The sequence below is a fragment of the Python bivittatus genome, unplaced genomic scaffold, assembly GCF_059951505.1.
Source record: "Python bivittatus isolate LINGU-HERP-01145 unplaced genomic scaffold, Pbiv_v1 ctg000850_np1212, whole genome shotgun sequence".
In the NCBI taxonomy this organism is placed as follows: domain Eukaryota; kingdom Metazoa; phylum Chordata; class Lepidosauria; order Squamata; family Pythonidae; genus Python; species Python bivittatus.
This window is the reverse complement of record NW_028277112.1, coordinates 56,732,674-56,757,608: the sequence shown is the minus strand read 5'-3', so window position 1 is coordinate 56,757,608 and position 24,935 is coordinate 56,732,674. Positions and strand designations below refer to the sequence as shown.

The following is a 24,935-nucleotide window of genomic DNA, read 5'->3' as shown; positions in this document are numbered from 1 at the left end:
TTTTCTTCCCCCAAAAGTCAGTCGAAGAAAAAGATGCCTTGCATCACAGGCACTGCCCCATATGAAATTCTACATATAAGTAAAGCATTTTTGTTCTAAATCAGGGAAATCCTATTACATGTATTTTCTGCTGGTGAGTTTGAGAGTGGATCAGGCCCTCACAAAATGGCTGCTCAGATAATCGCAGTCCTACATTAAACACATTTCAACTGAGGTTGCAGTTCCTCACCCTCTTGCCTTCCCAGCATGCAATGCTCTTCCCCCTCCATCTGGGCAGATGACCATAGCACCAAAGTGCTTCTGCCTGGGTTGCAATTCCTATAATTTTATTTTTTTTAATGCCTCCTGTGGTACACAGGACCCTGTAAGTGTCTTGGAAAATATTACAGTTGAAGCAGTCTTCCCTTCTCCTCGGCCATTTGCTGCTTTCCATGATAAAGGACCACTTTTCTACCGCCAATAGTCTGGCGCCTCCAACTCTCAGACAATAACTAAAAAGGCTTCAGGTAAGGCATTAAACCAGCTTACTCATACAGCTATCTACTTTTAGTTCCTCTGGTAAAGCTAAGGAAATCCAGCAGCAAACAAAGGCAGTTATCTGAAAGGATTTTATTAATACAAATAGTTAATGACTGCTCTTCATTACTATACAAAATCAAACTTGCATTTAAAATTAATTTAAAACGAGAGCACAGAGCCATGAGTCAGCCAATGATACATACTAGTACAAGGTTTTACAGTCTTCTGTTTATATATTATTTGCTTCTATTTGGTTGCATGCTCCTGGACCCAATCAACCCCCCCCCCCCAGCCAATAAGTAGTTTGCTTTACAGAAACGGGTAAATTTCATGGGTGTGGCTTTCTTTGCTAAAGGCAAGCCCTTTTGTAATGAGAAAAATATAGAAGAAATATTTACAAGTCTTTAAAACTAAAATATTTCTAATCTAAATTATGAATAATAACTATGCTTATGGATTAACTTTACCTCAAGCTGATGAGTACAGAGAATCTTACTGCTCTATAGAGATAATATATGCATTATTGCTAGGCTAATTGCCTATATTTTTAAAGAGAAAATGAGGTGCAAATTGTCAAGCTGCAAATTTTTTCAAACATCCACCGGTGGTCTTGGTCTCTTTTCCTTCTTTATCTTATCAGCTCTTTGTTGTGCAGCTCCACTATTTCCATTCTGAGCCTGTGTGTATCGGGCCACAGTAGAAACACCGTCCAAAAATTTGGTCTTGTACAGTACATTTGCATTGTTGAACATACCATCTTTCAATGAAACTACAATGAACTAAGAACAGAAAAATCATGTTAAACATATATTTGAAGCATCACTATTAAACTAGGCTTTCAGATGAATATAGCATTTTCTAACTAGAACTTACAAGCAAATAAAACAATTCATTTTATCTGGGCACGGATTTTGAACCGGATAAAAAAATCAAAATAACCACAGTATCAAAATGTTATTCTACAAATTTTATTCAGGCAGGGCACAATCATAACATGTGATAGCAAACAAAACTACTTAAATAATGCATATACATGCATACATTTAAATTATTCATATCTATACTTATAAAGAATTTGAAGCACAGATTCTTTGAAAATGTTATCTTATTGGACTTCTGGTTAAAAAAAAAAAACAATAGTTTTTGAAATAGCTCATCATTACTGTCTGGAAGTATCCCAGGACTATGCAACAGGGGGATTAGCTGTTTGAAGAAAATGCCTCTCTAAGTTTAAGAAACAGCCTGCTTTTTATCTGGGATATTAGAAACAAGTGCTTCAACTTTGCTGAAGTAAAATAGCCAGAATATAGCATGATGCCAAGAGAAAGAAAAATACCTATACTCCTAAGTTCCATATGAAAGAATGTATTAAAAAAAGCAGACAACAAAATGTAACTGTACAAGTGGTTCTTGTTTAATGACCACTCATTCAGCAGCCAAACTTGCAATGATGCTAAATGAGTGGTATTTACAGTTGGTCCTCAAAAGTTTCAGACATCGTAATGCCCCCACAGTCATGTGATCACGATCCATGCACTCAGCAACCAGCCCAGATTTCTGACAGTAGCAGCTTCCCGTGGTCATATGATCGCAATTTGTGACCTACCCTGGTGGCCTCCCACAAGCAGTCATTGGGGAAGCTGGGAGGAAATTGGAAGTCATGAACACGTGAGGTCCTCGCTTAATCCCCTGTACAGTCCTCACTTAACAGTGATAACCAGGGACTGTTGGAACTGCCCTCACTAAGTGGTGTGGTCACATGACAATGCACTTTAGGACCCTATTGCTTTGCAATGCAAATTCTGGTCCCAATTAGTGTTGTTAAGTGAGGACTACCTGTAGATGCTGACAAATGACCCGCTAAATTAAAAAGCAGAGACTCTTTCAAATTAGGCTCAGCTGGTGATTCCATGGACATATCCATGTAATTTTCTTAACAACAATATGAAAATGGTTTGCCACTGCTTTCCTCAGACGCTTTTTTGACTTTGCAGCCTAGTCTATAGGGTTGGAATTTCCTGGCAGTGTCCCATTCAAGTTCCAATTAGATTTGACCCTGCTTAGCATAACAAAGCTCTAAGGGGTAAAAATATAACAATAAATTCAAGAATCAACCAACAATATGATTTATAGCAACTGAAATGAGGTGTATTCTTATGCAAATTGTGGCTTTGCACAAGATGGACTCATTTTCTCTTCTTTCACCCAATAAAGCACCACAATGGCAGGCCTCCAGAGGCTAAGAAAAGAAAAAATGCGCTTGTCTTGTGTGAATGACAAACTAGGAGAATGAGGGCATCGAATCTAGAGCAAAGACACATCGGCTGTTTTTCTGTAAACCAGAGAAAATTAATTCAGGAACGGATGTTTCCGTCCGGTAAATAAAAAAAAGAGCAGTTTCAAAAATTAGTGCAGAATATGCTTTTGGTAAATTGTTGTTAGCTTATTACCTGAGAGTGTCTGAAATGGGTCCGAAGCATCTGCCCAATATTCTGAGTATGTGAAAGATCAAGGGCTGCATCCACTTCATCCAAGATGTAAATTGGAGCAGGTTTGAAGAGAAGCATGGCCAAAATTAAGGACAAAGCTACAAGGGATCTAAAATTGGAAAAAAATACACAAAAAAAACCCATTGATGAAGATTCTCAGTCATCCAGGTGGAATTATCTGGAGGTTGAGTCATGGCAACGGGACTTCTTTTCTTTTGGTTGCTGAGAAACGCAGCCACCCTGGAAGACATTTATGGGGTCCCCCCAACCAACTTTCTAAACTGAAGAAGCTGCTTGGACAAGCAGAGAAACGTATCTAACCAAAAGAAAAGAAGTCCAGTTGCCATGACTCAACCTCCAGACAAAAAAAAAAAACCCCTCAGAATGCTAACATCTATCAAAGGAAATAAGGAAATACCTTGTTTTTGGGAGCATCAACGTAATTTCTGGAGACAAATTTCTTGAAATGTGGTAAGAATCATTCTTTTTTAGCTGTATCTATCAAGCTGATAGATATTGATATTTTATTTTTTAAATTCCTCCTTTAAACTTTAGCTCCCTTCTCTCTTTGTATGCAGAATAAATTTTATTTTTAGTCTGAATATATTGTGCATAGTTGTAACCCTGGTGACATTAACAGTTTCTTTATCACCATAACACAAAGGGTGTAGGAAACCTCTGTAAAACGTTCAAGGTTACCCAGAAATTTAGGGAGAATCAGGCACAGTTTGAACCTGGAATTCATATTGTGAATAAATATGTATGCATCCAAGGGTAAATACTGGACTTGAATCAAAATACACCAATCAAAACAAGATGTTCCACAGTATTGATGAAGGCAGTACATTTTCCATTTTATTTCTTTTACTTCATTTATATGTCATTCAATCCTGAAGACCCTCAACCAATAATTATGGTTCAGATACCCAATACCTGCTTGGGAGTAATCCTCCTTCAAACCCTTTCATTCTTTCTCTGGACTCATGCATTTTATATCTTGTACATGCAAATCACCTATGGTCTTTGTACACTTTTGGAGAAATGCTAGAACAATTAAAAGGGAAAAATTCAAGCCTGAGCTATCTTATTTTGTTTGCTCTTCAAAAAAAACTACTAACCTTTGGCCTCCGCTTAATTCAGTTAAATTCTCCTTCCAGGTATTCCCCAGGGCAACTTTAAACTCCAAACCATCAAGGACTGTTTGTCCTTCAGGAGGCGACAACATAGCATTGGCTCCTGGCAGAAGTGTGGAGAAAATGGATCCAAAGTCTTCATTTACCTAGAAAATTAAACATCCCTGTCATACTTTGAGAAATTAATTTGCATCCAAGGTATATCATAGAATCTGCCCTGATTCAAAACGTAGGCCAATTTAGCCTACCAACGTTATGTGAGTTGACTCCTGCTTCCAAAACAGGGTTTCCTCTTACTCCTATGCCTAAATATGCTCCAGGGAGTTCCTAAATCATCCCTCCAAATTTGTGTAAGTTTAAGAGGAATTGAGTCCACTAGCAGAGATGTTCAATTTGAGATCTCGTGGATGACCCCTACAGCCATTCCAAAAGCTTATTAAATACTTGGGGAATAAATATTTCGACTATACTTAATTTTAACTAAAATGAAATCAAATCTAATTTTGATCCTGACCCCTCCCACTTTTTGGAATGCAGTCCCAGCACATCACTGTCAAAATGAGGCCACCAGCCCCCTCAAATGTGTATTCCTGTTTTAGTAGACATAATGTGATACAACTAAAGGAAGTCAGTAGATGATAGTCTCTGTTCACACGATTTTGTTTGACTGGACCTCTGGGCATGGTAGGTAGGATGTTAATTATCAGAGTGGTACATCCTAATTAATTCCTTAAAGGATAAAATAAGGTATTATCTTGAGTCTGTTGTAAAATCTTCAGATAGGAGGTACAGAGACTTACCTTTTTCCATGCAATATTTAAAGCTTCATTTTTCTTTTGGTCAAGCTCCATAATGGTTGCAAGAATTTTAGATTTATCATTCTCAACAATTCTTTTCTTCTTCATCAAGTCATTGTACTGGACAGGAAAAGGGAATCAGATAATTAGGCATAAGATAGATAAGCTAATGATGTACAGGGAATTGTTTTTGGCTAATGATGTGCAAGGAATTGTTTTTGACTAATCTAGGAAAGGATCTCTGTCCATCTTCCGTGATGTCACTGGCTGATATATTATCAGAGAAAATCTGTCTTTGTAAATGCCTGTCCAACTACAATTGATTTACCATTTGAGAATGGTATAATTTCATGTAATTTCATCAACTAAGTTCATATAATTTCATCAATGGATTCTGAGACCAAGCATCTTAATATTTTGAGCATCTAGTTGTTGAATATTTGATAATTAGAACTGTGTTTAGGCATTCACTGACAGATTTATCTCATTATCAGTGGATGTCTAAATAGTCCTCTGCTGATTAAGAAATTTCAATAGGTTTTGATTTTTGCTGAAATTGCCCAGGTGGCACTTCCTGGCTTCTTCAGCAATAACATAATAATGTATAGCATGTGTAAACACTACCTAGGTTGTTGAATGAACAAAAAACATGTTACTTCCACATTATTGAGAGCAATGCCAGAAATGTTACATGAATCTTCTTCAGTGTGGTACCCTCCAGATATCTGTGGCTTCTACTATGCGCTATCTAGGGATTGTGGGGATTGGTCGCCCAGATTTGGAGAGCACTAGATTGAGGAAGACTTGTTCATGGCAGCGTGGGGTGGGGGGAGTGAAATAGAGCAACTCAACTCTTTCTTCAGCCTCTGAAAGCATATTCATGGCTCTCATATTGACATTCCTGCCCAGCTTCTCTTTCTTCTCCTGCAATTTCTGAAGCCTCTGACCAGCTTCCTTTGGATTATTTGTTTTGAAATCATAAGCTGTGTTTAGCTGGCCAAAAAGATGCTTCTCTGAAGATATCCATTCATAGTCTGTAAGCATTTTAGCTACCTGCCAATACACATAAAAGGACAATCAGAAAACATTTGTAAATGCACATCAATGCACAAAAGAAGCATCTATGTTATCAGCATGGCAATCCCAAGACTGCATGGTGGGGCACACTAGTTAAGGCTCCAAAAACCACACCATTGATCTCTACCATTTGCTGCAATTTTCTTGGGAACTGAAACAATTAAAAAGAAACTGGATTTTGCTATTCTCTTCTCTATTTGCCTGTTTCAAAGAGGGGTCTTTCTGCATCATGCTAATATGAGCAGTATGAATTGTGCCATAAAACCAGGTGGTCTTTATTGGATGCGCCATCCACCCACCACTTTACGTTCCTGAAAGCAGGAAAAATACGTGAGCATCAGTAGAGGTTTGAAAATGTACCATTCTGGGCATGAAACAAGCTATTCTGAATGTTCCAGCCACAGAATCGGCCAGGAGCTCCAGACATGACTTCAAAACATACATATTGAGGTCAGACCATTTCAAGACCCCTTGAAACAGCCCATTTTGAGGTAAGAACACCCCATGGAATATTTTGTGCACACCTAGGCAACAGCATCCTCCCAAGATAATAAAGATGCAGTTCCTCAGGCTGGGTTTGTCTCTAGAATTTTCACCACTTCCATGGACAAAGAGAGTGTTCACTGACTTGGCCACACAATTACGGGTGTTTCCCAGTCTGGTAACAGCATGAAGGCACAAATAATTTCAGGCCAAGAAATGCACTTTGGCAGTTGAGGGACATACTAGGAGATCCAATCTATAGAACTGGTGGGCAAGGTCAGACTTAAGTGGGCCTGCATTTAAATCTAACTATAATAAAATTGAATACAATTAATATAATTTCTCCTCATGTACTTAAAAAATATTCCCTTCAGTCATAATTAAAAATTACACTATGGTGGCGACTTTTGGAAGGGTTTTGGTGGCCAAAGCCAAGATTTTGAGGAATTGCAAGTCGTGTACTTCGTTTTATAGTTTGGGGATATGTTTTGAACTATCTGAGGAGCAGGTTTTTATTGACATGAAATGTTAACATAAGAAACTGTAATTGTTGGTGGGGAAATAGATGTAACATTAACTTACTTTTGCTGAAGCATCCAAAGCCTCTCGCTTGTGTTTATTGATATTGTGCTCTAGCTCTTTAATTTTAAGTTGCGATTCATTATTCTGCTCTTTATATTTTACGGCCTCTGCAGATTTGCCCTTAATTGCTTTATCTTGAGCCAGCACCATCGCCTTTTGCTTTGCCAGTTCTTCTTGAGCTTTCTTCACAGATTCCTGAAGAACAGATAAAACAGAAAGCTCTCCATTCACACTACCACTAAAATGAGGGATGGGTCAAATTTTTCTTTTTAAGTTTAAATCTAAGAAACTGCAGAAATTGGATTAGCTAGTTGGAGGCTCTGTGGTTGGCCCATTAAGGGACAAGACCTGTTGCTCTGGTTATAAACCCAGTGGCAAATGTGAAATGTAGAACAGCTTCTAATAACTAGGATTTGCCAACAAGATACTTTTGGCAAAATGAGTTGTTTACCATGAAAGACTATCTACAGACTAGAAGCATTTAATATCATAAAGACTCCAAAAAGGTTTAGTTGCGTGTTCCAGGTAAGGCATATTTGGTTAATATATACAGTATTTATTTTAGTAATTCAGAATGACAAGACTAACCTTGTTCTTTTCTACCTCAGCTGATATGGCCTCAATTTGCTCTTGGAATGATTTAATAGCTTCATTCACAGCCTCTATCTGTTGGTTGTAAGAGGTTGCTTCCTGTTTTAGCTCTTGAAGTTCCAACACAAGTGCTTCAACCTCCTAAAAAAATCATGCACATATTAATATTATAATCTTATTCACACTTGCATGAGAGTGAGCCCTGCAGAGTACAGTGGGATGTCTGAGTTAGCATTTAAAGGTTTGAACTGCATAAATAGTATTTATTCAGGCTAAATCAATAGAAGAGAATATGTGCAGCTCAGGGCTGAACTGTGGAGTCCTTGGGGTTCTCTGAGCTTGGTTCTTTTCTTGCAAACGTTTTGTTACCCGGCTAGGTAACATCTTCAGTGCTAGAATGGAGTGGGGTTTGCTCTCATGCCTGCCAGTGTTGGTGGGGGTGTGAGCTTTGTTTTTTCCCTCCTGGTAGTTCTTTGATTATGGTATTGTTTACTGCTTGATTGTGTGTCTGGTGATAATCTTGGTGTTAATCTCTGCTTATCTGGGTGACGACTGCTGGTGAGGAGATGTTCTGGTCTTTTGTTTTCCTTTCTATCGTCTCTTTTGAATAGTGTGGAGATGTTGTTTATCTCTATGTGCCTGTGGATGGCTGCCTTGTCTGAATACAAACAGACTTAACCATGTTTCAACTGGGAAACTGTCAGCATCTTAGTCCAAGCTAAATCCAAAAATGTGAGGGAATTCCCGGAAGCCTGGTATCCAGACAAGGCAGCCATCAACACATCACACATTCCCTCCTAAATCCACAGCAACCTAAGGTGGGCTGAGATTCTCTCTTTCCTTTCACCAGAGCCATGCTGTATTCTCCATGGGAAGATTCAAAGCACAAAAGCCTTGAACAATTTTTTTCCTAGCTACTTAACCCATAGGCAGAGAGGGTCAAGTCACAAGCCAACGGTGAGCAAGCGTCTCATCCAACGAGGTTCTCTGTAGCTTACGTTGCTAGAGATGACCATTGCTGACATGTCTTAGCATTGCAGCTGGACCCTCACCAAAGTCAGTGTTAACAGTGGTTAAATGGAAGGGCTGGAGGGAGGGGAACAATGCTGGAGGCTAAGACCTCAAACCCAATACCCAAACGTTTACCTAATCTTCAGCCGTTCAATCATATTTCAAGGGATGACACAAAGTACCAAACAGAGCTGCTCTTCCTTTAGTATAAATGCTTTCAGAAAATTGAACACAGATTATTTTTTAAAAAAAATCAATTTACCAGTTCAGCTTATTTCTTTTCTAGGCTGGCCTTATAGCAGCGTTGCTATCAAGTGTTTACCTGCTCCTTTTCCTTCATCTTCTTAGTGGAAGCATCGGCCTTTTTCTTGGCTCCGTCCAGCTTCTGCTGGGCATTCTTCAGTTCCTTCTCCCTTTCTGCTTCAGCATTTTTCATTTTATTTTCCAGCACTTTCAGTTTTTCCTCAGCTTTTTTTTGTACTTCTTTTGTTTTCTTTAGCGTCTCCTCACTTTCTTCTAAAAACAGAAGAGAGTTTTGATTGTAGCCTTTAAACAGAAAGACTGTACCACACAAAGCAAAATATCCCCCTCCTCAAGACATTTAGAAACAATTAAATGTAAGATTATCATTCTATCTAAAATAATAAGCCAATATCATCAATGATATTTTAAAATAAATTTAATTAGGGCTCTTTTCCCATTTTGGACTGAATTTTTTTTTTTCCAGCACAACCACCTCCAGATGTATTTATCAGAGTAGCTCTTATATGGAAAAAATGATTACAGGATCTGGGCTTTTTTATTTAGGTTGAAAAAAAGGCAAATAAGTGAAACATAACAAAGATATATTAAAATCATACATGATATTAAAAAAGTAGATACAAAGATTTTCTCACAATGTCAGAAGTTGGATCATCTATCAACATAACATGCTCAGAGATTCAGGAAGACTGGGAACACAAATTTAAATTGAAATTTGTTGCCATCAGATATGAGGATGGGCATCAGGTTAGATGGTTTAAGAGAGGATTAAGTTAGGAAGAACTATTTTGAGCTGCTTTCAGAAAGCTCACTTTTCAGAAAGCTGCTGGAGATTTTAGAGGACTGTTCCCCTCAAATTAATCCCCACTGAGGGAAAATAAAAAGGTCACAAAAAAGTCTACCGCTATTAAGAAAATGACATGCTGAAAAACAATGAAGATACTTAAATTCTATTTCGATTCATGTAGTTGCTTAAAATGTTTTAAAAGTTTCTGGTTCAAAGTGATTTTTCTTTCTGAGCAATATCTATCTATAGATTGCAACTAAAGACAGTAATGTTTCTATAGTATTTATAATTGTTTTCTTCTCACCAATGGTTTTTTTCAGGGTATCCAGTTCTTCCTGGTGCTTGTGATAGGTACTTTGTTGTAACTTAGTTTGTAACAGATCAGCTTCTTCAGATTTCATTTCCCACTGTTGCTTCAGTTGACGATACCTGAACAGATGTAATAATTTAAACATACATCTGTATTCCATCAACACATCTTTTATACCTTTAAAAATGTTCCACATTATTTTCTGATTATGAACTTAATATTCAAAGAATGTGTATAACAGAGTCATGTTTTAATTTTACCAGATTTATAAGCAAGAAAATACACAAAGGTATTATTTGATAAGTGTGTACATACTTCTGCCATCTGCGGTTTCCAAAAGCAAATTTTTTATAGGTAGTCCTTGCTTAACGACCATTCATTCAGCAACCATTCGAAGTTACAATGGCCCTAAAAGAATGGTAGTTATGGCTGGTCCTTATAGTTACAGCTGTTGCAATGCCCCCTCGGTCACATGATCAAAATTTGGGCACTTGGCAGACCGCCCACATTTACAGCTGCAGGATGCACTTCAACAACCCCGACCAACCTACCTCCCCTGCATCTCTGTCCTTTGGCCACCCTACACCTTGCTGCCGCCCCCAGCTGACCTTCACCATCTTCTTCCTCCCGCTGCTGACAATTTACACCTGACTGAGGCAGCTGCTGGCCCTACGCGAGGCCATGTGCCGTGTCACAGAGGCCTCATGAAGGGCCAGCAGTTGCTTTGGTCGAACACACCTCATCAGCATCAGGAGGAAGAAGACGTTGAAGATCAGCTGAGGCTGACAGGGGGTGGTGATAGGGGTAGGCTGTGGAGTGCAGGATAGTCAAAAGGGCAGGCATGGGGGGCAGACAGGCAGGCATCACAAAAGCCTCACGAAGGGCCAGCAGCTACCTTGGTCGGGCATGCTTCATCAGCAGTGGGAGAAAGACAGCAAAGGTCAGCTGGGGGCAGCAGAGGTTGGTGGCAGAGTGCAGTGGCCAAAAGGGCAGAGATGGGTGGAAAAGGGGGGCGATGGGAGTTGAAGTGGAGATGAGTGTGGAAGGATAGGAGAAGCATGTGTCCTCGTTTAACAACCACAACCGGGACTACCAAAACTGCTGTTGCTAAGCAGTGCAGTCACATGACATTTCGCCTAACGACCACTTTGCTTAGTAATGGAAATTCCAGTCCTAATTAGGGTCGTTAAGTGGAGACTGTTAGGAATTTAAGTGTAATCAGTTTTTTACAGATTTTTGTCTAGAACAGATCCAGATTGTTCAAATATTACCTTACAAAACCATTCATACTGAACTAAGACTAACTTCCTTCCTATTACCAGTATTCCTGTACAAAATAAATTGGTAAATACATACTTTTCAAGAGTCACCTGTAGACTTGCTATCTCTTTTCCTGTCATCTGTAGTTCAGCCTCCTTTGCTCTCAATTCCTCTTGCACTTTTTTCATTTCTTGAACTTTGGACAAAACTGAAGCAGTCTGAGACCGTGCACCTGGTTTACAAAAGATTTAGTTGTTTATTTGAAAACTAATTCAAACATAAAGTTGCAATATTGCTTATTCATTCAAATCTGTGCACTCAAATCCTTTGGATTCCAGTCAAATGTCATAATACTGGATCTGTGATAGCTGTGCCATGTACAATAACTTAATCCCACAGCAACTGACTGTAGGGATATATACAGGAAGATATTGGTGGATTATAATAGAAGGATTTAGCCAAGGAGACTCACCCTGTAACATAAAATAATAGGCTGAAGTTACAAGTGAATTAATACAGGTGAATTTACAAATGTAGTTTTGGACAAAAGCAGAAGTCGTCAGTTCAGTAAAAGATAAGAGCTCAATAATGTCCTTAAATATAATAGAGACATGCCAAATGTGTAATGAATCGAAAATTAGCCATTACCTCCACTCAGTGTGCCCTGAGGATCAAATGTGTCTCCACCTAGAGTGACTGTTTTTGTCATTACTCTTTTGTCAAAGGTGACTCTCTTGGCATTATCCATGTTATCACAAACCAGGGCCTGCCCAAAGACATATTCCATTGCCTTTTGAATTTCAGATTCATAACCCACCAGACTAAGGGCCAAATTAACATTGTCTTCACCAACCTAGAAAGGAAAAAGGACAAGCTTCAGAAAGAAAGGCCTAACTCAAGATTTATTTTTCCCAAATTGCTCTATGATGCATGAATATTGAATAGAGATTTGTTTTCAGCTTATGACTATTATATCGTAATCTACTACTGTTTAGGCAGAAGCTACTTATAAATGGAGACCAGTCTTCTGCAGCCTGGTGTGGTAATCAGGGATATACAAAGTGCAGCATTTAAATTTGATGTCAAGGAAACCTGTTTTCATCTTAGAATGCCCCATATCCAGAACACTGCAAACCATTTCCTCTTCTGGAATATTTATTTGGGGAAACTTACAAAGTCTTTATAACAATTGGATTGGAATATTCCAGGAGAAAAATGAAAAGTTCCCTCCCTAAAACACTGCATTTGCACTGAGTGGTAACTACAACTCCCAGAGTTCAATGCTGGCTATGACTTCTGGGAGTTGTAGTCCCCATGCATCTGGAGAACACTAGTTGGAGAGGCTGGTCTAAATTATTACCAAAACCCCATCTATTTTAATCTCAAAGTTACTGTTGCTAAGACTATCAATCCAAAATAGAAATATTTTAATTATAATTTTAAAATAAAAAGCTATGACAGACATATGTATTAAGAAAAATAAAGAACAAAAAAAAATAGAAATACGTCTTAAAAATTAATTGTCAGGTTAATCATATACAGTATGTGGAAAGCTCAGAAAGAGAATAAAAAGTTCTCAGTATAAAAATAAAGTATGTTCAAAACCCCCTCAAAAGAAAGTATACCAAGGTTTTGGCCACTTTGATAGTTTCTTTTCGAATACATCTTGCTTCAATTTTATTCAGTGGAATAATAGTATATCGACGCTTCAGTTCACCTTTTTCTAACAGTTTTTTGCCAGTAACCTAAACAGAGAAAAATTAGAAAATTTACTTACCTATTTGCTAATCCATTTTACCTGCAGCTACTGCTAAATTTATTATAGTAATAAAAATGTCTTCAGAGATGTTAAAACATGTCTTTTTAAAAATTTTAAGGATTCATCTGGTTAATAATTAATAACTATATACAATATATTGTATACTATACACACATACATTATATATACACACACGCACGCACACACTATATACAAACTATAAAAATATAGTTTGAACGTGCATCTTAAGCATTACAGAAATAATACAATTATGAAATAAGGACTATTTCATGCGTTACTTTTTTAATTTATCAAAATCATTATATATTTAAGTGATAACAAGTGTATCATTCAGATATGCTCAGAAATGCAAGTCTGGCTGCTGTTTGCTATTAAATCTATGCTTGGCTTGCTGCTAGACAATTGAGAAAAGACCAGGAATTACACTGTTAATAAAATCTTTGACAAACACACCTCAGTGTCTACCACAATGTTATACAGTCGACCACCAGCCACTACTTCTAGTGCTGTTGCTGTAGAAACATCTTTCACAGTAATCAGAGATGCAACCAGCCCTTTCACATGATTTTGATTCCAGTTTGTTTCTGGATTCCTTAAAATGAATTAAGAAATAATTTTATAAGAATGTATTAATGCTTTCAGTACACATTTTGTTGCTACTAAATAATACTGTGAAATATCTAGCCAGAGACAGAATGTTTCTTCCCAGTTTCCAAGTTCCAATCTAAGACATTTCAATGTAGCTCTTGGCTGGGGGCAGGAGACATAAGTTAATGTTCTGTAGCTTTACCTATATTCGAAGCGTAGATTGGGGAACTTGGCCATGAAAGTTTCATAGGATTCCCTCAAGCGATTTACCACACGGGACAATTCCTTCTGTTTTTCTAAAAGACTCTCTTCTTTTTTGTCTGGAACAGCCAATGAATAAGTAAAATTATCCAGAGCATCTATTTATAAGGTCTCAGAAGAAGCTGATTAGACAGAAATTTGCAGCCTTATACAGAAGCAGCTGAATATAAAATGTGCAAAACAGGCACCACCTATTACTAACTCACCACATACATGCACATACATGCTCACATACATGTAACATTAGCATGCCTACATACTACTGTTAGTGCAGGCCACGTTCAGTTTGAGCTCTAGTGTTCATCAGAAAAAAATGTAAGTAAGCAGCCATTCATCTGGAATCTCCATGTGTGTGTACAGTATGTAAAACAAAATCTCTCCATTCAAGAGGCGGAGCAAACCTTCACAGCTGAGCTTCTTCAGTTCATTTTCAAGTTTCTCTTTCTGTTTTTTAACTGCTTCAAAGGATTCTTGATCTTTCTTGTAGCCACCATCCATTTTTTTTACTTCACTCTGTTTAGTTTTTAGCTCCTGCTGAGCATGTTTCAGTTTCATCTGAGCCTTCAAACAATAAAAGAAAAATCTATGAGATTTTTCTACCCTACCCCAATGTTTAACATGAAGTTATGGTTCAGACCTTTTACTGTGAAATGAAGTTACCTTTCTGGAAACAGTCATAAAGAAGTAAGAGTCATGAATCTTCTGAGATTAAGCTCCAAATGACCTTTTAAAGAATGGGACCGTTGACACACTAAATGGGTAAAATTGTCAAAGGAAGACGGTACTGATTGTAAGGAACAGAACGGGCAAACTACAAACCCCTTGAAACATAAAAATGAGCCTGAAAATGTCAGCTCTGCCCTCCCTACAGGTGTCATTATTATGCAGGCTCACCAGAAACAGGAATGGTTGTCTCTAGGCCCAAAGAGTTTGCCCAACCTGGTAGGGAAACAATGTTTCATACAAACGTATCCTATGATAGTTGAGAGGTAAGACAAGAGCAAATCTGGGCATGCACAAAAGGCTCAAATCCAAATAGGAAGATTTGCAAAACATCTTATATACTGCTTTCCCAACTCCACAGCAAGGAAGCAATGATTTCCAAGAGAATGGTTTGGGCAGCCATGTTCTTCCTTCAGTTGTAATCCTCAGTGCTAAAATTTAATAGCAATCTGGTTACGAGGGAATGTATGAGGAGTAAGGCTAAATGTTAATATTTAGTCAGATAAAGTGACCACTGTGAAGAATATATTTAACACTGGAATTGCCAATGGAGGGCTGACAGGAACCAGTGTGCCTATGAATCTCTCCCTGGTTGCCCCACCAAATTAAAAAAGAACATTATCCATTTAGAAAATGGTTACTATTATGGTTTGGCCAGTGAATGTGAACAGAGCAGAATATACTCTCCAAGGTACCCACTGGGCCAAAGACACTCCGACGTGACATCAGAGAAAACATTTTAAAAAACAATATTTGCATTCTCTTCCAGCTATTTAAGAAATAGCCCAATTGTCCTGGCAACACATTAATAGAACCTGGGGAGGGGTGTGGAATCTTTGGTAGCAAATTAAAATTCAAGAGAGCCTGTAATAGGAGCTGAAAAAATCTCATCTTTAACTAACATGGAAAATATATATTGGATATACTGTATTTCCAAGAAAACTCTTCAACTTCTTTCTTGTTCCAGATGCCTTTATCGCTGCTTTTGTAGCCAACTATCTGCCTTCATGAGTTGAAACCCTACACAAGCTCACAACACAGGCTTTAAGTCTTTTTGATATATGGAATTTTTAAGTGTATGGTGTTCCCATTTTACCCAGAGACACCGTTTATTACTTACTTGTTTAGCTTCAGTCTCTGCTTTGCTTATGTCATTCTTGCAAGTCATCATCTGTCCCGCAAGAGTAGCATCTTCCCCATCTTCACTGCTGGATAGTCCAGCTGACACTGCATTGAAATGCTGCTGTGCTACAACCAAAACCTCAGTGTCTTTATTATTTGCCTCCTGAAGAACCCTCAAAGCATCTCTCATCTTCTTGACTTCTTCTTCCTTCAAGGCTAAGGCTTTAGAATCCTAAAAAAACACCTTATATAATTAAAAAGCCAATTTAAAAAAGGAAAAAAATATACAAATTAATAAAAAAGCTAATTACAATCCTGCTTCATCCCATAATCCAGTTCCAATGACTGTCAAGAACTAAAGAACTATGACCCTAAGAGTGCAATTATTTTGGTTGGCCAACCCTGAATCTATGGCTGTTTTGGTGCTCTTCTCCAGTTCAGATCGCACCTACATGTGTTTATTCAGAAGTAAGTCCCACTATGTTCAATAGACTTCTTTGTAGGTAGCAGCCCTAGGGGTCTCTCTCACTGAACCAGGCTTTTCAGAAATCCAGCACTGTGTTGTTTTGGATACTGAATCTCATGCCATGTGTAACAATCTTTGTATATTGTAATCACACTCAGCTTCAGAAGGTCCTGGAAATCCAAGGCATCTACAGGAATAATCTTCCCCTTCTCCAGCTCCAAACTTTGCACTGGGGAAAAGAACTGTGGCTTAGTTTAGCCCTGGGCAGCCACAGTAGGGTTCTGTTGACTGAAGACTATATTCAAAAGTGAGTCGGGCTAGGACTTATTTTTACTGGGGGAAGGGGGAGATTTTAATAGGTGAAATAAGTTTTAAGCATCTGCATATTTTAAAGCATTCATTTTACCCTTTAACATCTCCTATCTCTACAAACACAAACATTGACAGCTCTGGGACCACAAAGGGATATAACTCCTGAGCCATACTTTGGCCCTTCTGATTTAGAACTTCCCTGTTGTCTGGTACGCAAACTTACTAAATCTTGCCCCGGAGAACTGGAAAAAAGATTAGGATTAATTTTGGAGAAGACTAGAGAAATGGACTTGAATGCTAATAAACAAGCCTCAGCTATTCTTTCCAGTGTAGGCTCTTTCATTGTTGTGCTTTGTCCTCTGAAGGTCATAAAAGCTGCAGAGAACGATCCCTTCTGCCTCCAGCTCTAGAAGATATGAATTTCTCTTCTCACCAAAGAGCAATAACATATTTCTTATGGGCATGGTAATAATCAAAGTTGTTGACCAGTAACCTGACCATCATTGTTATATGTCGAAATTTTGAAACTGAGAGGCTGGTCAACAGCAATTTGTGATATAAAGTACTGGAGGATCAATGGAAAGTATAGAAAATCCCACAGGAAATGCTCAGATCCTCAGGAACCCAACACATACATTTCCAGAAATAGGCTTCATTCACTGAATTATTTCTAAATACTGAAGCCTTAAAATGACAGCAGAAATTGTGCTATTTTGACTGTCTTTTCAATTTCTTTTTCAATGCCTGTTCATTGCTTCTTTTGGCATTGACATTCTGTCTTTGAAGAATAAGAGTTATAACAAAGAACAGAAGCTCTCAAATAGCCACCTATTTATATAGCCACCTATCATTTATACTTAACTCTGGGTGACAAGTAATACATACAAAAAAACCATTAAAAAAACCTGACCCATTAAAAATACAGCACAAGGAAAAAACCAAGTAGTAATCATGTATTTATAATTCAGCCAAGGATCATTACAAAAGGTGGATTTAGCCTCTGGGTAATTTTGATTTTCCAATTTTGATAGATGGAGCATTGCCCTTGATTGAGCAAAGCAACAATTAGTCTCCCCAAAGATGTTGGCTTCCACTAATCCCCCAGATCTATAAAATAGAGACATTTTGCAATTTATAAATGCTGTAATATCACCTGTAACAGATGAAGGGCACAATTTTTCTCTACATACCTTATGGAGGCTTGCTCTTTTCTCTCAAAGAAGAGAATATGTACAGGATACAAGAGATGCATACACCCTAGAACAATTTAACTTGTTTTTCCTATTACAGGTAGTCCTCACTTACCGACCACAATTGGGACTGACAACTCTGTTGCTAAGCAATGTGGTCAGAAAGTGAAACACCACAGGACCATGCCAACTTATGACATCAGTTCCAGCTGTGGTTGTTAAGCGCAACATCATGTGACCGCAACTTGCGACTTCCTGCTGGTTTCCCTATTGACTTTGCTTGTCAAAAGCCAGCTGTGAAGGTTGCAGATGGCAATCATGTGGCTGTGGGATGCTGCAACTATTGTAAATGTATGCCGGTTGCCAAGCGACCAAATCGCAATCACTTGACCACAGGGATGCTGCAACTGCCACAACTTCGAGGACCAGTCATAAATCTCTTTTTCAGCACCGTCATAGCTTCAAATGGTCTCTGAATGAGTAGTTGGTAAGCAAGGACTACTTGTACTTTTAAAACACTGTGATGAATTTCCTAGTACAGAAGTACTTGTTATACAGTATAAATTTTCAGATATAAGCTTATCATGAACATGTTTAATTGTATGAGAAAAAAAAATAGTGTATAATTTAAGAGCATTTCCATTGCTTACCTCTTCCATGGATTTAACCAATTCTTTCCGCTTTTTCTCTTCACTTTGTAAATTTTGTTTTTTGATAGCAAGGGTACTTTGTACTTTGGTATCAGTTCTCTGAACCTCTGCAAGAGCTTCCTCTAGAGACTGAAGCATACCACCAAATTCCTACAAATATAATTTTAAAAATAGAAGTGGATATATGTTTGCAAGAATACCTCTATATACATTTTCCTCAGGCACTTCACCAATAGAAGCAAATATGCTACTCAAAAAATGGGAATGGAACAAGAGACAACCTGAAAAACATTAAAATCCTTCCCTGAAGTATAGTGCCAACTTTTGGAATGATTCTATGCCAACTGAAACCTAAACAGGAACCTAACTGTGAAACACTCAGGAAAGATCTGATTTACAGAAAAGCACACTGGCTATGCTTACACATCATACAAAGCCACATGTTCTTTGTATGATATTGGCTTAGTACATTGTATGAACGTAGCCTGTTCAGTATTCTATCCTGCTTTGTGAGTTAGCACTGCATGAACCCAGACACTAAACATGCTTGCACAATACTCTAAACTATAGCAAGTCTGAGCCTTTCTGGTCTGAATATGCCTCTATTTACTGTCCAAATGTGGGCTAACACCTACAGGATTAGATATAGCCTCAGGACAAAAACTCCTCTTTTTTCTTCTTGTAGCCAATTGTTATCTGTCAATTATGGATAACTGGAGGTGTGTACTGTCAACCTGTAACCTCTGCTTCTAGCCTGTAGTTGTTCAATTAATTGTATGGCACATATTTCTAATAAGCCATTATTTTGTCAAACAAATAAATAAAACTTTCAACTGGAAACTCATTATATATTATGTGGCTAATAATGAATCTTACTCCTTGTATTAGCATATTACAATTAAGTAACTGAACTGGTCTTACTTGATCCCTTTTCTTTTCCATCTCTGTTATTTCTTTGCCAAGTTCCTTCACCTTCTTCTCATTTTCAGTCATCTCTTCTTGAAGTTTTGAAATACTGCTTTCCATTTCTTTTAGCACATCAGCAGAATGTACCTTGGTTTCTTCAGCTAATGTAAATTGATATGCCACATACAGACGGTTCAGATGTTCTATCTCTCTCACAACTTTTTGATATTCCAAATAGGAAGATCGTTCCTGGACAAGCAAATAAAATAATGCATCATTCACAGCTACAGCAAAACAGAATTTATTCCATTAGAATACCTTACTGGCAGAATAGCTGTTTAATACAATGAGAGAGATTCCACTCTCCCTTGCAGTCCTCCACAGCTCCCCAGCAGGGGATGAATAGGAGAAGGAAAAGGGTCTTGTTGCATGAGCACTTTTCCACTTGCGTATTTTTGGATTTTGTCCATGGATGTAATAAGAATGAAATGTGATACATAATCAAACTATTTCAAATAAGAAAACAGAACAAAATATGCACACACAGATGCTGTTTTATACACTGAAAGGATATACTCAAACTCTTAATTTTCCACATACACATATATTCATTCATTCATTCAGAAAAACTGGCTCCAGAATAGTTTACAGTATTAAAATAACAAAAGCATTTGCACTGTTTTCTATGTTTGGTCTTATCGCATGAGTGTTACTTCAAAGTAAGGTAATTCACACTTCATTCTACAGGTAGTCCTTGACTTATGACCACAATCGGGACCGGAATTTCCATCACTAAGCAATGCAGTCATAAAGCAAGATGTCACATGACTGCATTACTTAGTGACGGCAATCCTATCACTCCCTGCTGCCATCATTAAGCAAATTCCACCGGTCATTAGCCAAGGACCCACCCCAATCCAAGCCATTCCAGGCTTGGTCCCTCTCAGCCCCAAGCCTCAGTAAGATAAGGAACTGCTTCCCACTCCTCCCACCCATCTATCTGCCCCCCACCATCTCTGCCCTTTTGTCTATCCTGCACCCTGCCTTGTGGGGCAGCAAGCAGCCCCAGAACAGCACAGCTCTGGGGCTGCTTGCCACAGCCCAGGAAGCTGCAGTCACCCATCCCAGCAGCATGGCACCAAGCCACAGCGTCCAGGAAGTCCCAGTGCCTGGGAAGCCCCAGCAAGTGCCTGCAAGCATTCATTCGCCCAGATGCCTTCTCTCCTAGTTCCCCGCACTGACCTTTTGCTTTTTGTATTCAGCCGGCGCAGCCGAAGCAGAAGCCCCTTGCTGCCTTTGCCATCTCTTTCCCACACCCATGGCCACCATGCTACCTCGGGTGCTCCAGCTTCTCCGGCAAATGCTTCCTACACTTGACTCCCCAGCCCGGCCCAGCAGCGCAGTGCAAATAAGAATCCCAGCCGACGGAGAAGGCCCGAAGCAGTTTTGCCCAATGGGAAAGCACCAGGGGCTTGGCTGGGGAGCCACGTGTAGGAAGCATTCACCGGAGAAGCTGGAGCACCTGGGGTAGCATGGCAGGGGGCAGGCCAGAGATTGGGGGGGGAGAGAGGCGGGTAGTGGAGTTGAAGCTCCCCTGCAGACATAAGGGCGGGCAGGCTGCCGAATGCCTGAATTTTGATCATGTGACCACAGGAGCACTGCAATGGCCATAACTTCAGGGACCAGTCATAAGTCTATTTTTTTAGCACTGTCGCAATTTCAAATGGTTGCTGAACGAATGGTCATAAGTTGAGAACTACCTGTATGGCCTTTAGCAGCCATCTTTTACCAACAGGGCTTAGCCCACGCTATCTACTGTATATAATCTGAAAAAGATATATGAAAAGTGTAACCATGGACAACTTACTATGCTTAATTAAATGATATGCACATTATAGTTATGATCAAAAGTTCATTATAGATCAACTTATTCAAAATACTCCAATTTTCATTAGCAAGCTAGGACTTGTAACTTGCTAAATAGTAAACCACACTGAATTCAGTAACAGGATTCACACAGTATGGTAAGCAATAATGTTCTTTGTTTTTGGTTCAGCATGTTGCTTGAACACAACCAATTATGGTTTGTTTATTCAATAGACTATGGTTCAAAATGCTGTGTAAAATCAGTTCCTAAAACTAATTCTGATAAGATTATAATATAGATAATAATAACATATAAACTCTTTTTAGCTTAAACTGTAATTACCTCTTTCAGTTTTTGCAAGGTGGGTGTGATTTCTTCCTCCAAAATCTGTAAATGAAAAGATGTACTTAATTTTCAAATTGAACCATAGCAATTCTGTTTACTTAACAGGACTAATATAAATAATAAAGGATCAAGTAACTATAACTCTAGTACCGTGCAAATCTCTTTGAGTTTTGCTTCTTTTTTCTCAATAGTTTTCTGTGCTGCTAGTTTCTTACACTCATACATCCTTGTGCCAGCTGCTTCTTCAATCATAGCCAATATCTAGAACAGCAGCAATAAAAAATATAGCACGATCACAGATCAAGCAGTTTAAAAAATAAAAATCACACTAATAGAAAATCCTCTGTCATGCTTACCTCCGGGGGCTTCATATTGAGCACTTTGGTAATTCGACCCTAAGTTAGAAGGTAAATAGCCATCTGTCAATACCTTAGTATTTTAAAAGCCTTATTACTGCTTATAATCTACATATAGTGAATTATGGTGCAAGTCTTCCTTGGAAGAGAAAGGAGCATCTGGTGAGTGGGACACAAATCTACAGATGGCCCTCTTTTCTTAATTTAAATGGAATGGGATCTTTACAGTACACTTATTTATTTATTTATTTATTTTTCAAATTTGTAACAAAACAACTGGGCAGGGTAGTAGCTTATGGAAAGCCTTTTTTTTTTTTACTTTGTTTTTCCCCCTACAGTTTTACAAGGTGGTCAGAGATATACCCTGTAGTATCTGTTTTAATTGATGCCCATCCATAGATCCTTAGATCCAGGGGTGCCTAGAGATATGCAATAAATTCTGAGTAAGGAACGGAAGATCATATGTTTAATTCTGGGCTGAATGGGGGCAAAAGCTAAATTAAGTTTTGAAAGGGAAGGGTGAGTCTAAAAACAGAGAAAGCATGTTAAATGGATGATAAAAAGTTTAACAAATTTACAATCTAAAAGAATAGAAAAAAGAAAAAAGGAAGATTATGAATATATATACTTAATTACCTGCATAATAAGAAAATGAGGATTATTGACATTCAATCCAACAGAGCAGAAGAGATCTTGTACTCTGGTATTGTTTGCATTCACACCATTGATTAAGTATTTATTTCTGCCTCCAATCACCACCTTGAAAATGAAGGAGAAAGGACTATTAACATATATGATGCTGTCTTCTCAAATAAATGGACTATTTAGCATATATTGTTTAAAAATGACCTCTCTTCAAAACTATTACAAAAAAAATCACGATGCAAGATTTTAATTTTTCTACATGCACCATTTTTTAAAACACTGCAAGGACCTTATTTACAGAAATTTTTAGGACATAACATTGGCTCACCTGTCTTGTGACTGTTATCTCATCATGATTCTCAAATCCTAGTGGACTCTGCTTCTTATCAAAATTATCAAAAGTGATAGAAACAGAAGCCTTAGTAATCCCAGCCTGGCCATTTTTGTAAACAAGATCTTGCAAGTTGGAAGCTCTCACCTAAAACAAACGTTTAAGACAAAATGAAACCAATAAGATAAACAGATAGGGATGCTTGGGTTATAAGGTTGGATCACAAAATAAATTCAGCTGTTGTATTTAAAACAAATGCTATGCTCCTGTATAAATATTTTGTATATTTTACATATTTTGTCAAACAATGATTCCAACCTACAATTCAGGTTACTCAAGAGAGACAAGATAAACACATTTTAAGGGATGGGTATGGTATGGGCAATATCTTATTTTAAAAGATTATCAGTCTGATGATATAATTTATGGGTAGGAGTCTGTATTTCTCAAAATATTTTATTTACACAAAATTATTTGTGAAAAGGCCCATGGCCAAAATTGCCACATAAAAGAAAGTCATCTTCATAAAGACTCAGAATTCTGCTTCCAAAAATCAGATACAGTAAGAATTTTTCCACAATGTGTTGTACTTTTATCAAATGAATTGGCATGTTAAATTAACATTCCCTTGCCAATAAATATGAGAGATTAATTCCATTATCAGGACTTATTTTGAATTTTAAGAAGAGAGACCTCCTACGGTATACTTTAGAGTTAGCCTAAGGTCAACATTAAACATGCTAAGAGCAGGATTTTTTAAAGGTAGCAAATATCTGAGACATACTTGCCTGTGACAGATTGGTGATGCCCAATAAGAAACAGATGGAGTCCAGGATATTTGATTTGCCACTTCCATTTAAGCCCGTAATAGCATTGAATAGAGGGTCAAAATCATTAACTTCTGTCCTTTGAGCATAAGACTTAAAACCTTCTAGAACAATTGACTTGATGTACATTTCAGCAGACTTCCCTAAAGATTCCAAGTAAACTCACCTCCAATCTATAAAATATACATTTAATCCATTATTCTATGGTTTATAATATATGCATAGTTCATAAAACCGATTAAATATAATCCAACAGGTAGCTATAACAAAAGCTGTTATAAGTACCTGTGGGATCAACTGAACAATGTATTGTTAACAAATAGAAACGATCCATACCTCCTGTTGACAGCAAAAGAGCTAGATCACAATTTAAGTCCCACTGATGTCATCATTAGTAGAGCCCCTACACTAACTAGGTGGGAACAATTAATGTTTGCTTTGTAGCCACCTAGTATAGGGGCAATTGGTAGCATCTATTTCCAAAAAATCATTTGGCAAAAAATGTATCCCAATGTGAATAACAAAGTTATCTTAACTATCTGAATTTAGGCAAAACCCATCAAATTCCTGGAGTATTTAGGCTGCAACCCACACCCTTGTCTATGAGTAAATGCAGTTGGGATTTACTCTTGAATAAACACGCATATCCTCAGAGTACAGAACTTCCCGTTAAGACATTTTACGTACTTTCGAAATTGCCTACCCGTCATCCGCCAAGCGATTGAAGACTTCAAAAACTACAGGTTATTCCGCGTCTGACATAACCCACCCTGCCTTTAAACGTTTCCACTACAGGACACGTTTACTTAAAAAGGACCCGAATCCGAAGAGCTGCATTCAGTCGGATTTATGCCGACATGAAGCTCCCTCGTGTGACGGTCTAAAAGTGCTCTTTGATTAGCTTCAGATGCTTCGCGAGGAAGCTAAACGCCACTTACAGACATTAGGGCCCCTAGTGAGTAATTTGGGGGACTCTGCTCCTCCTCACACCGCAGAAGTCCTCGCCGCCAACCGACCCGACCCAGAAAGCGCCGCCACTCCGCCTCTCAGTTTCCTCCGCTTGAATTTGGCGCGGAGGACCTCTCGTTCGTTTCCCGCACTGTTCAACTCAAGGCTGTTTAGCACATTGCCTGATTCATGCCTTGCCAGAAATCGAACCCGCCGCTAACTACTCAGGCGTTTGGGATGGGCTACCAATGAGGGCCAAGAGCTAACGAGCTCCCACGCGAGAACACAAGCGGAGGGCGGGGCCTGAGAGATTGGGAG

At 38.4% G+C, this 24,935-nt stretch overlaps 1 protein-coding gene across 2 annotated transcripts; it reads right to left on the bottom strand.

Annotated features, from left to right (window-relative positions):
- Window positions 1-596: 596 nt before the first annotated feature.
- On the bottom strand, window positions 597-24,760 carry SMC2 (structural maintenance of chromosomes 2). 2 transcript variants are annotated; one of them, XM_007424550.4, is made up of 25 exons: window positions 24,608-24,760; window positions 23,631-23,842; window positions 22,840-22,989; window positions 22,503-22,625; window positions 21,867-21,905; window positions 21,661-21,771; window positions 21,508-21,552; window positions 19,314-19,547; window positions 18,393-18,542; window positions 15,773-16,006; window positions 14,331-14,490; window positions 13,871-13,988; window positions 13,534-13,672; window positions 12,926-13,045; window positions 11,949-12,153; window positions 11,397-11,532; window positions 10,035-10,159; window positions 9,005-9,198; window positions 7,669-7,812; window positions 7,081-7,275; window positions 5,791-5,991; window positions 4,942-5,058; window positions 4,127-4,287; window positions 2,970-3,117; window positions 597-1,298 (listed from the first exon to the last, which is right to left on the bottom strand). In XM_007424550.4, exons 2-25 carry the CDS (start codon window positions 23,796-23,798, stop codon window positions 1,110-1,112), a joined length of 3,606 nt encoding a protein of 1,201 aa, XP_007424612.1. In that variant the 5' UTR covers window positions 23,799-23,842; window positions 24,608-24,760; the 3' UTR covers window positions 597-1,109. The 2 variants fall into 2 exon arrangements, with proteins under 2 accessions (XP_007424612.1, XP_087986184.1); XM_088130058.1 differs by lacking the exon at window positions 24,608-24,760 and adding an exon at window positions 24,373-24,450.
- Between the last annotated feature and the right edge of the window lie 175 nt (window positions 24,761-24,935).

What these genes read in the sequence shown, in the direction of transcription:
- SMC2 (XM_007424550.4), bottom strand. Translation starts at nt 23,798, where the DNA reads ATGTACATCAAGTCAATTGTTCTAGAAGGTTTTAAGTCTTATGCTCAA. An exon ending in CAGAGACTGAAGCTAAACAA is followed by an intron (nt 14,491 to 15,772) that starts GTAAGTAATAAA and finishes TATTGTTTGAAG; the next exon opens with GCTCAGATGAAACTGAAACA. An exon ending in AGATGAAGGAAAAGGAGCAG is followed by an intron (nt 7,813 to 9,004) that starts GTAAACACTTGA and finishes TGATTTTTTTAG; the next exon opens with GAGGTTGAAGCACTTGTGTT.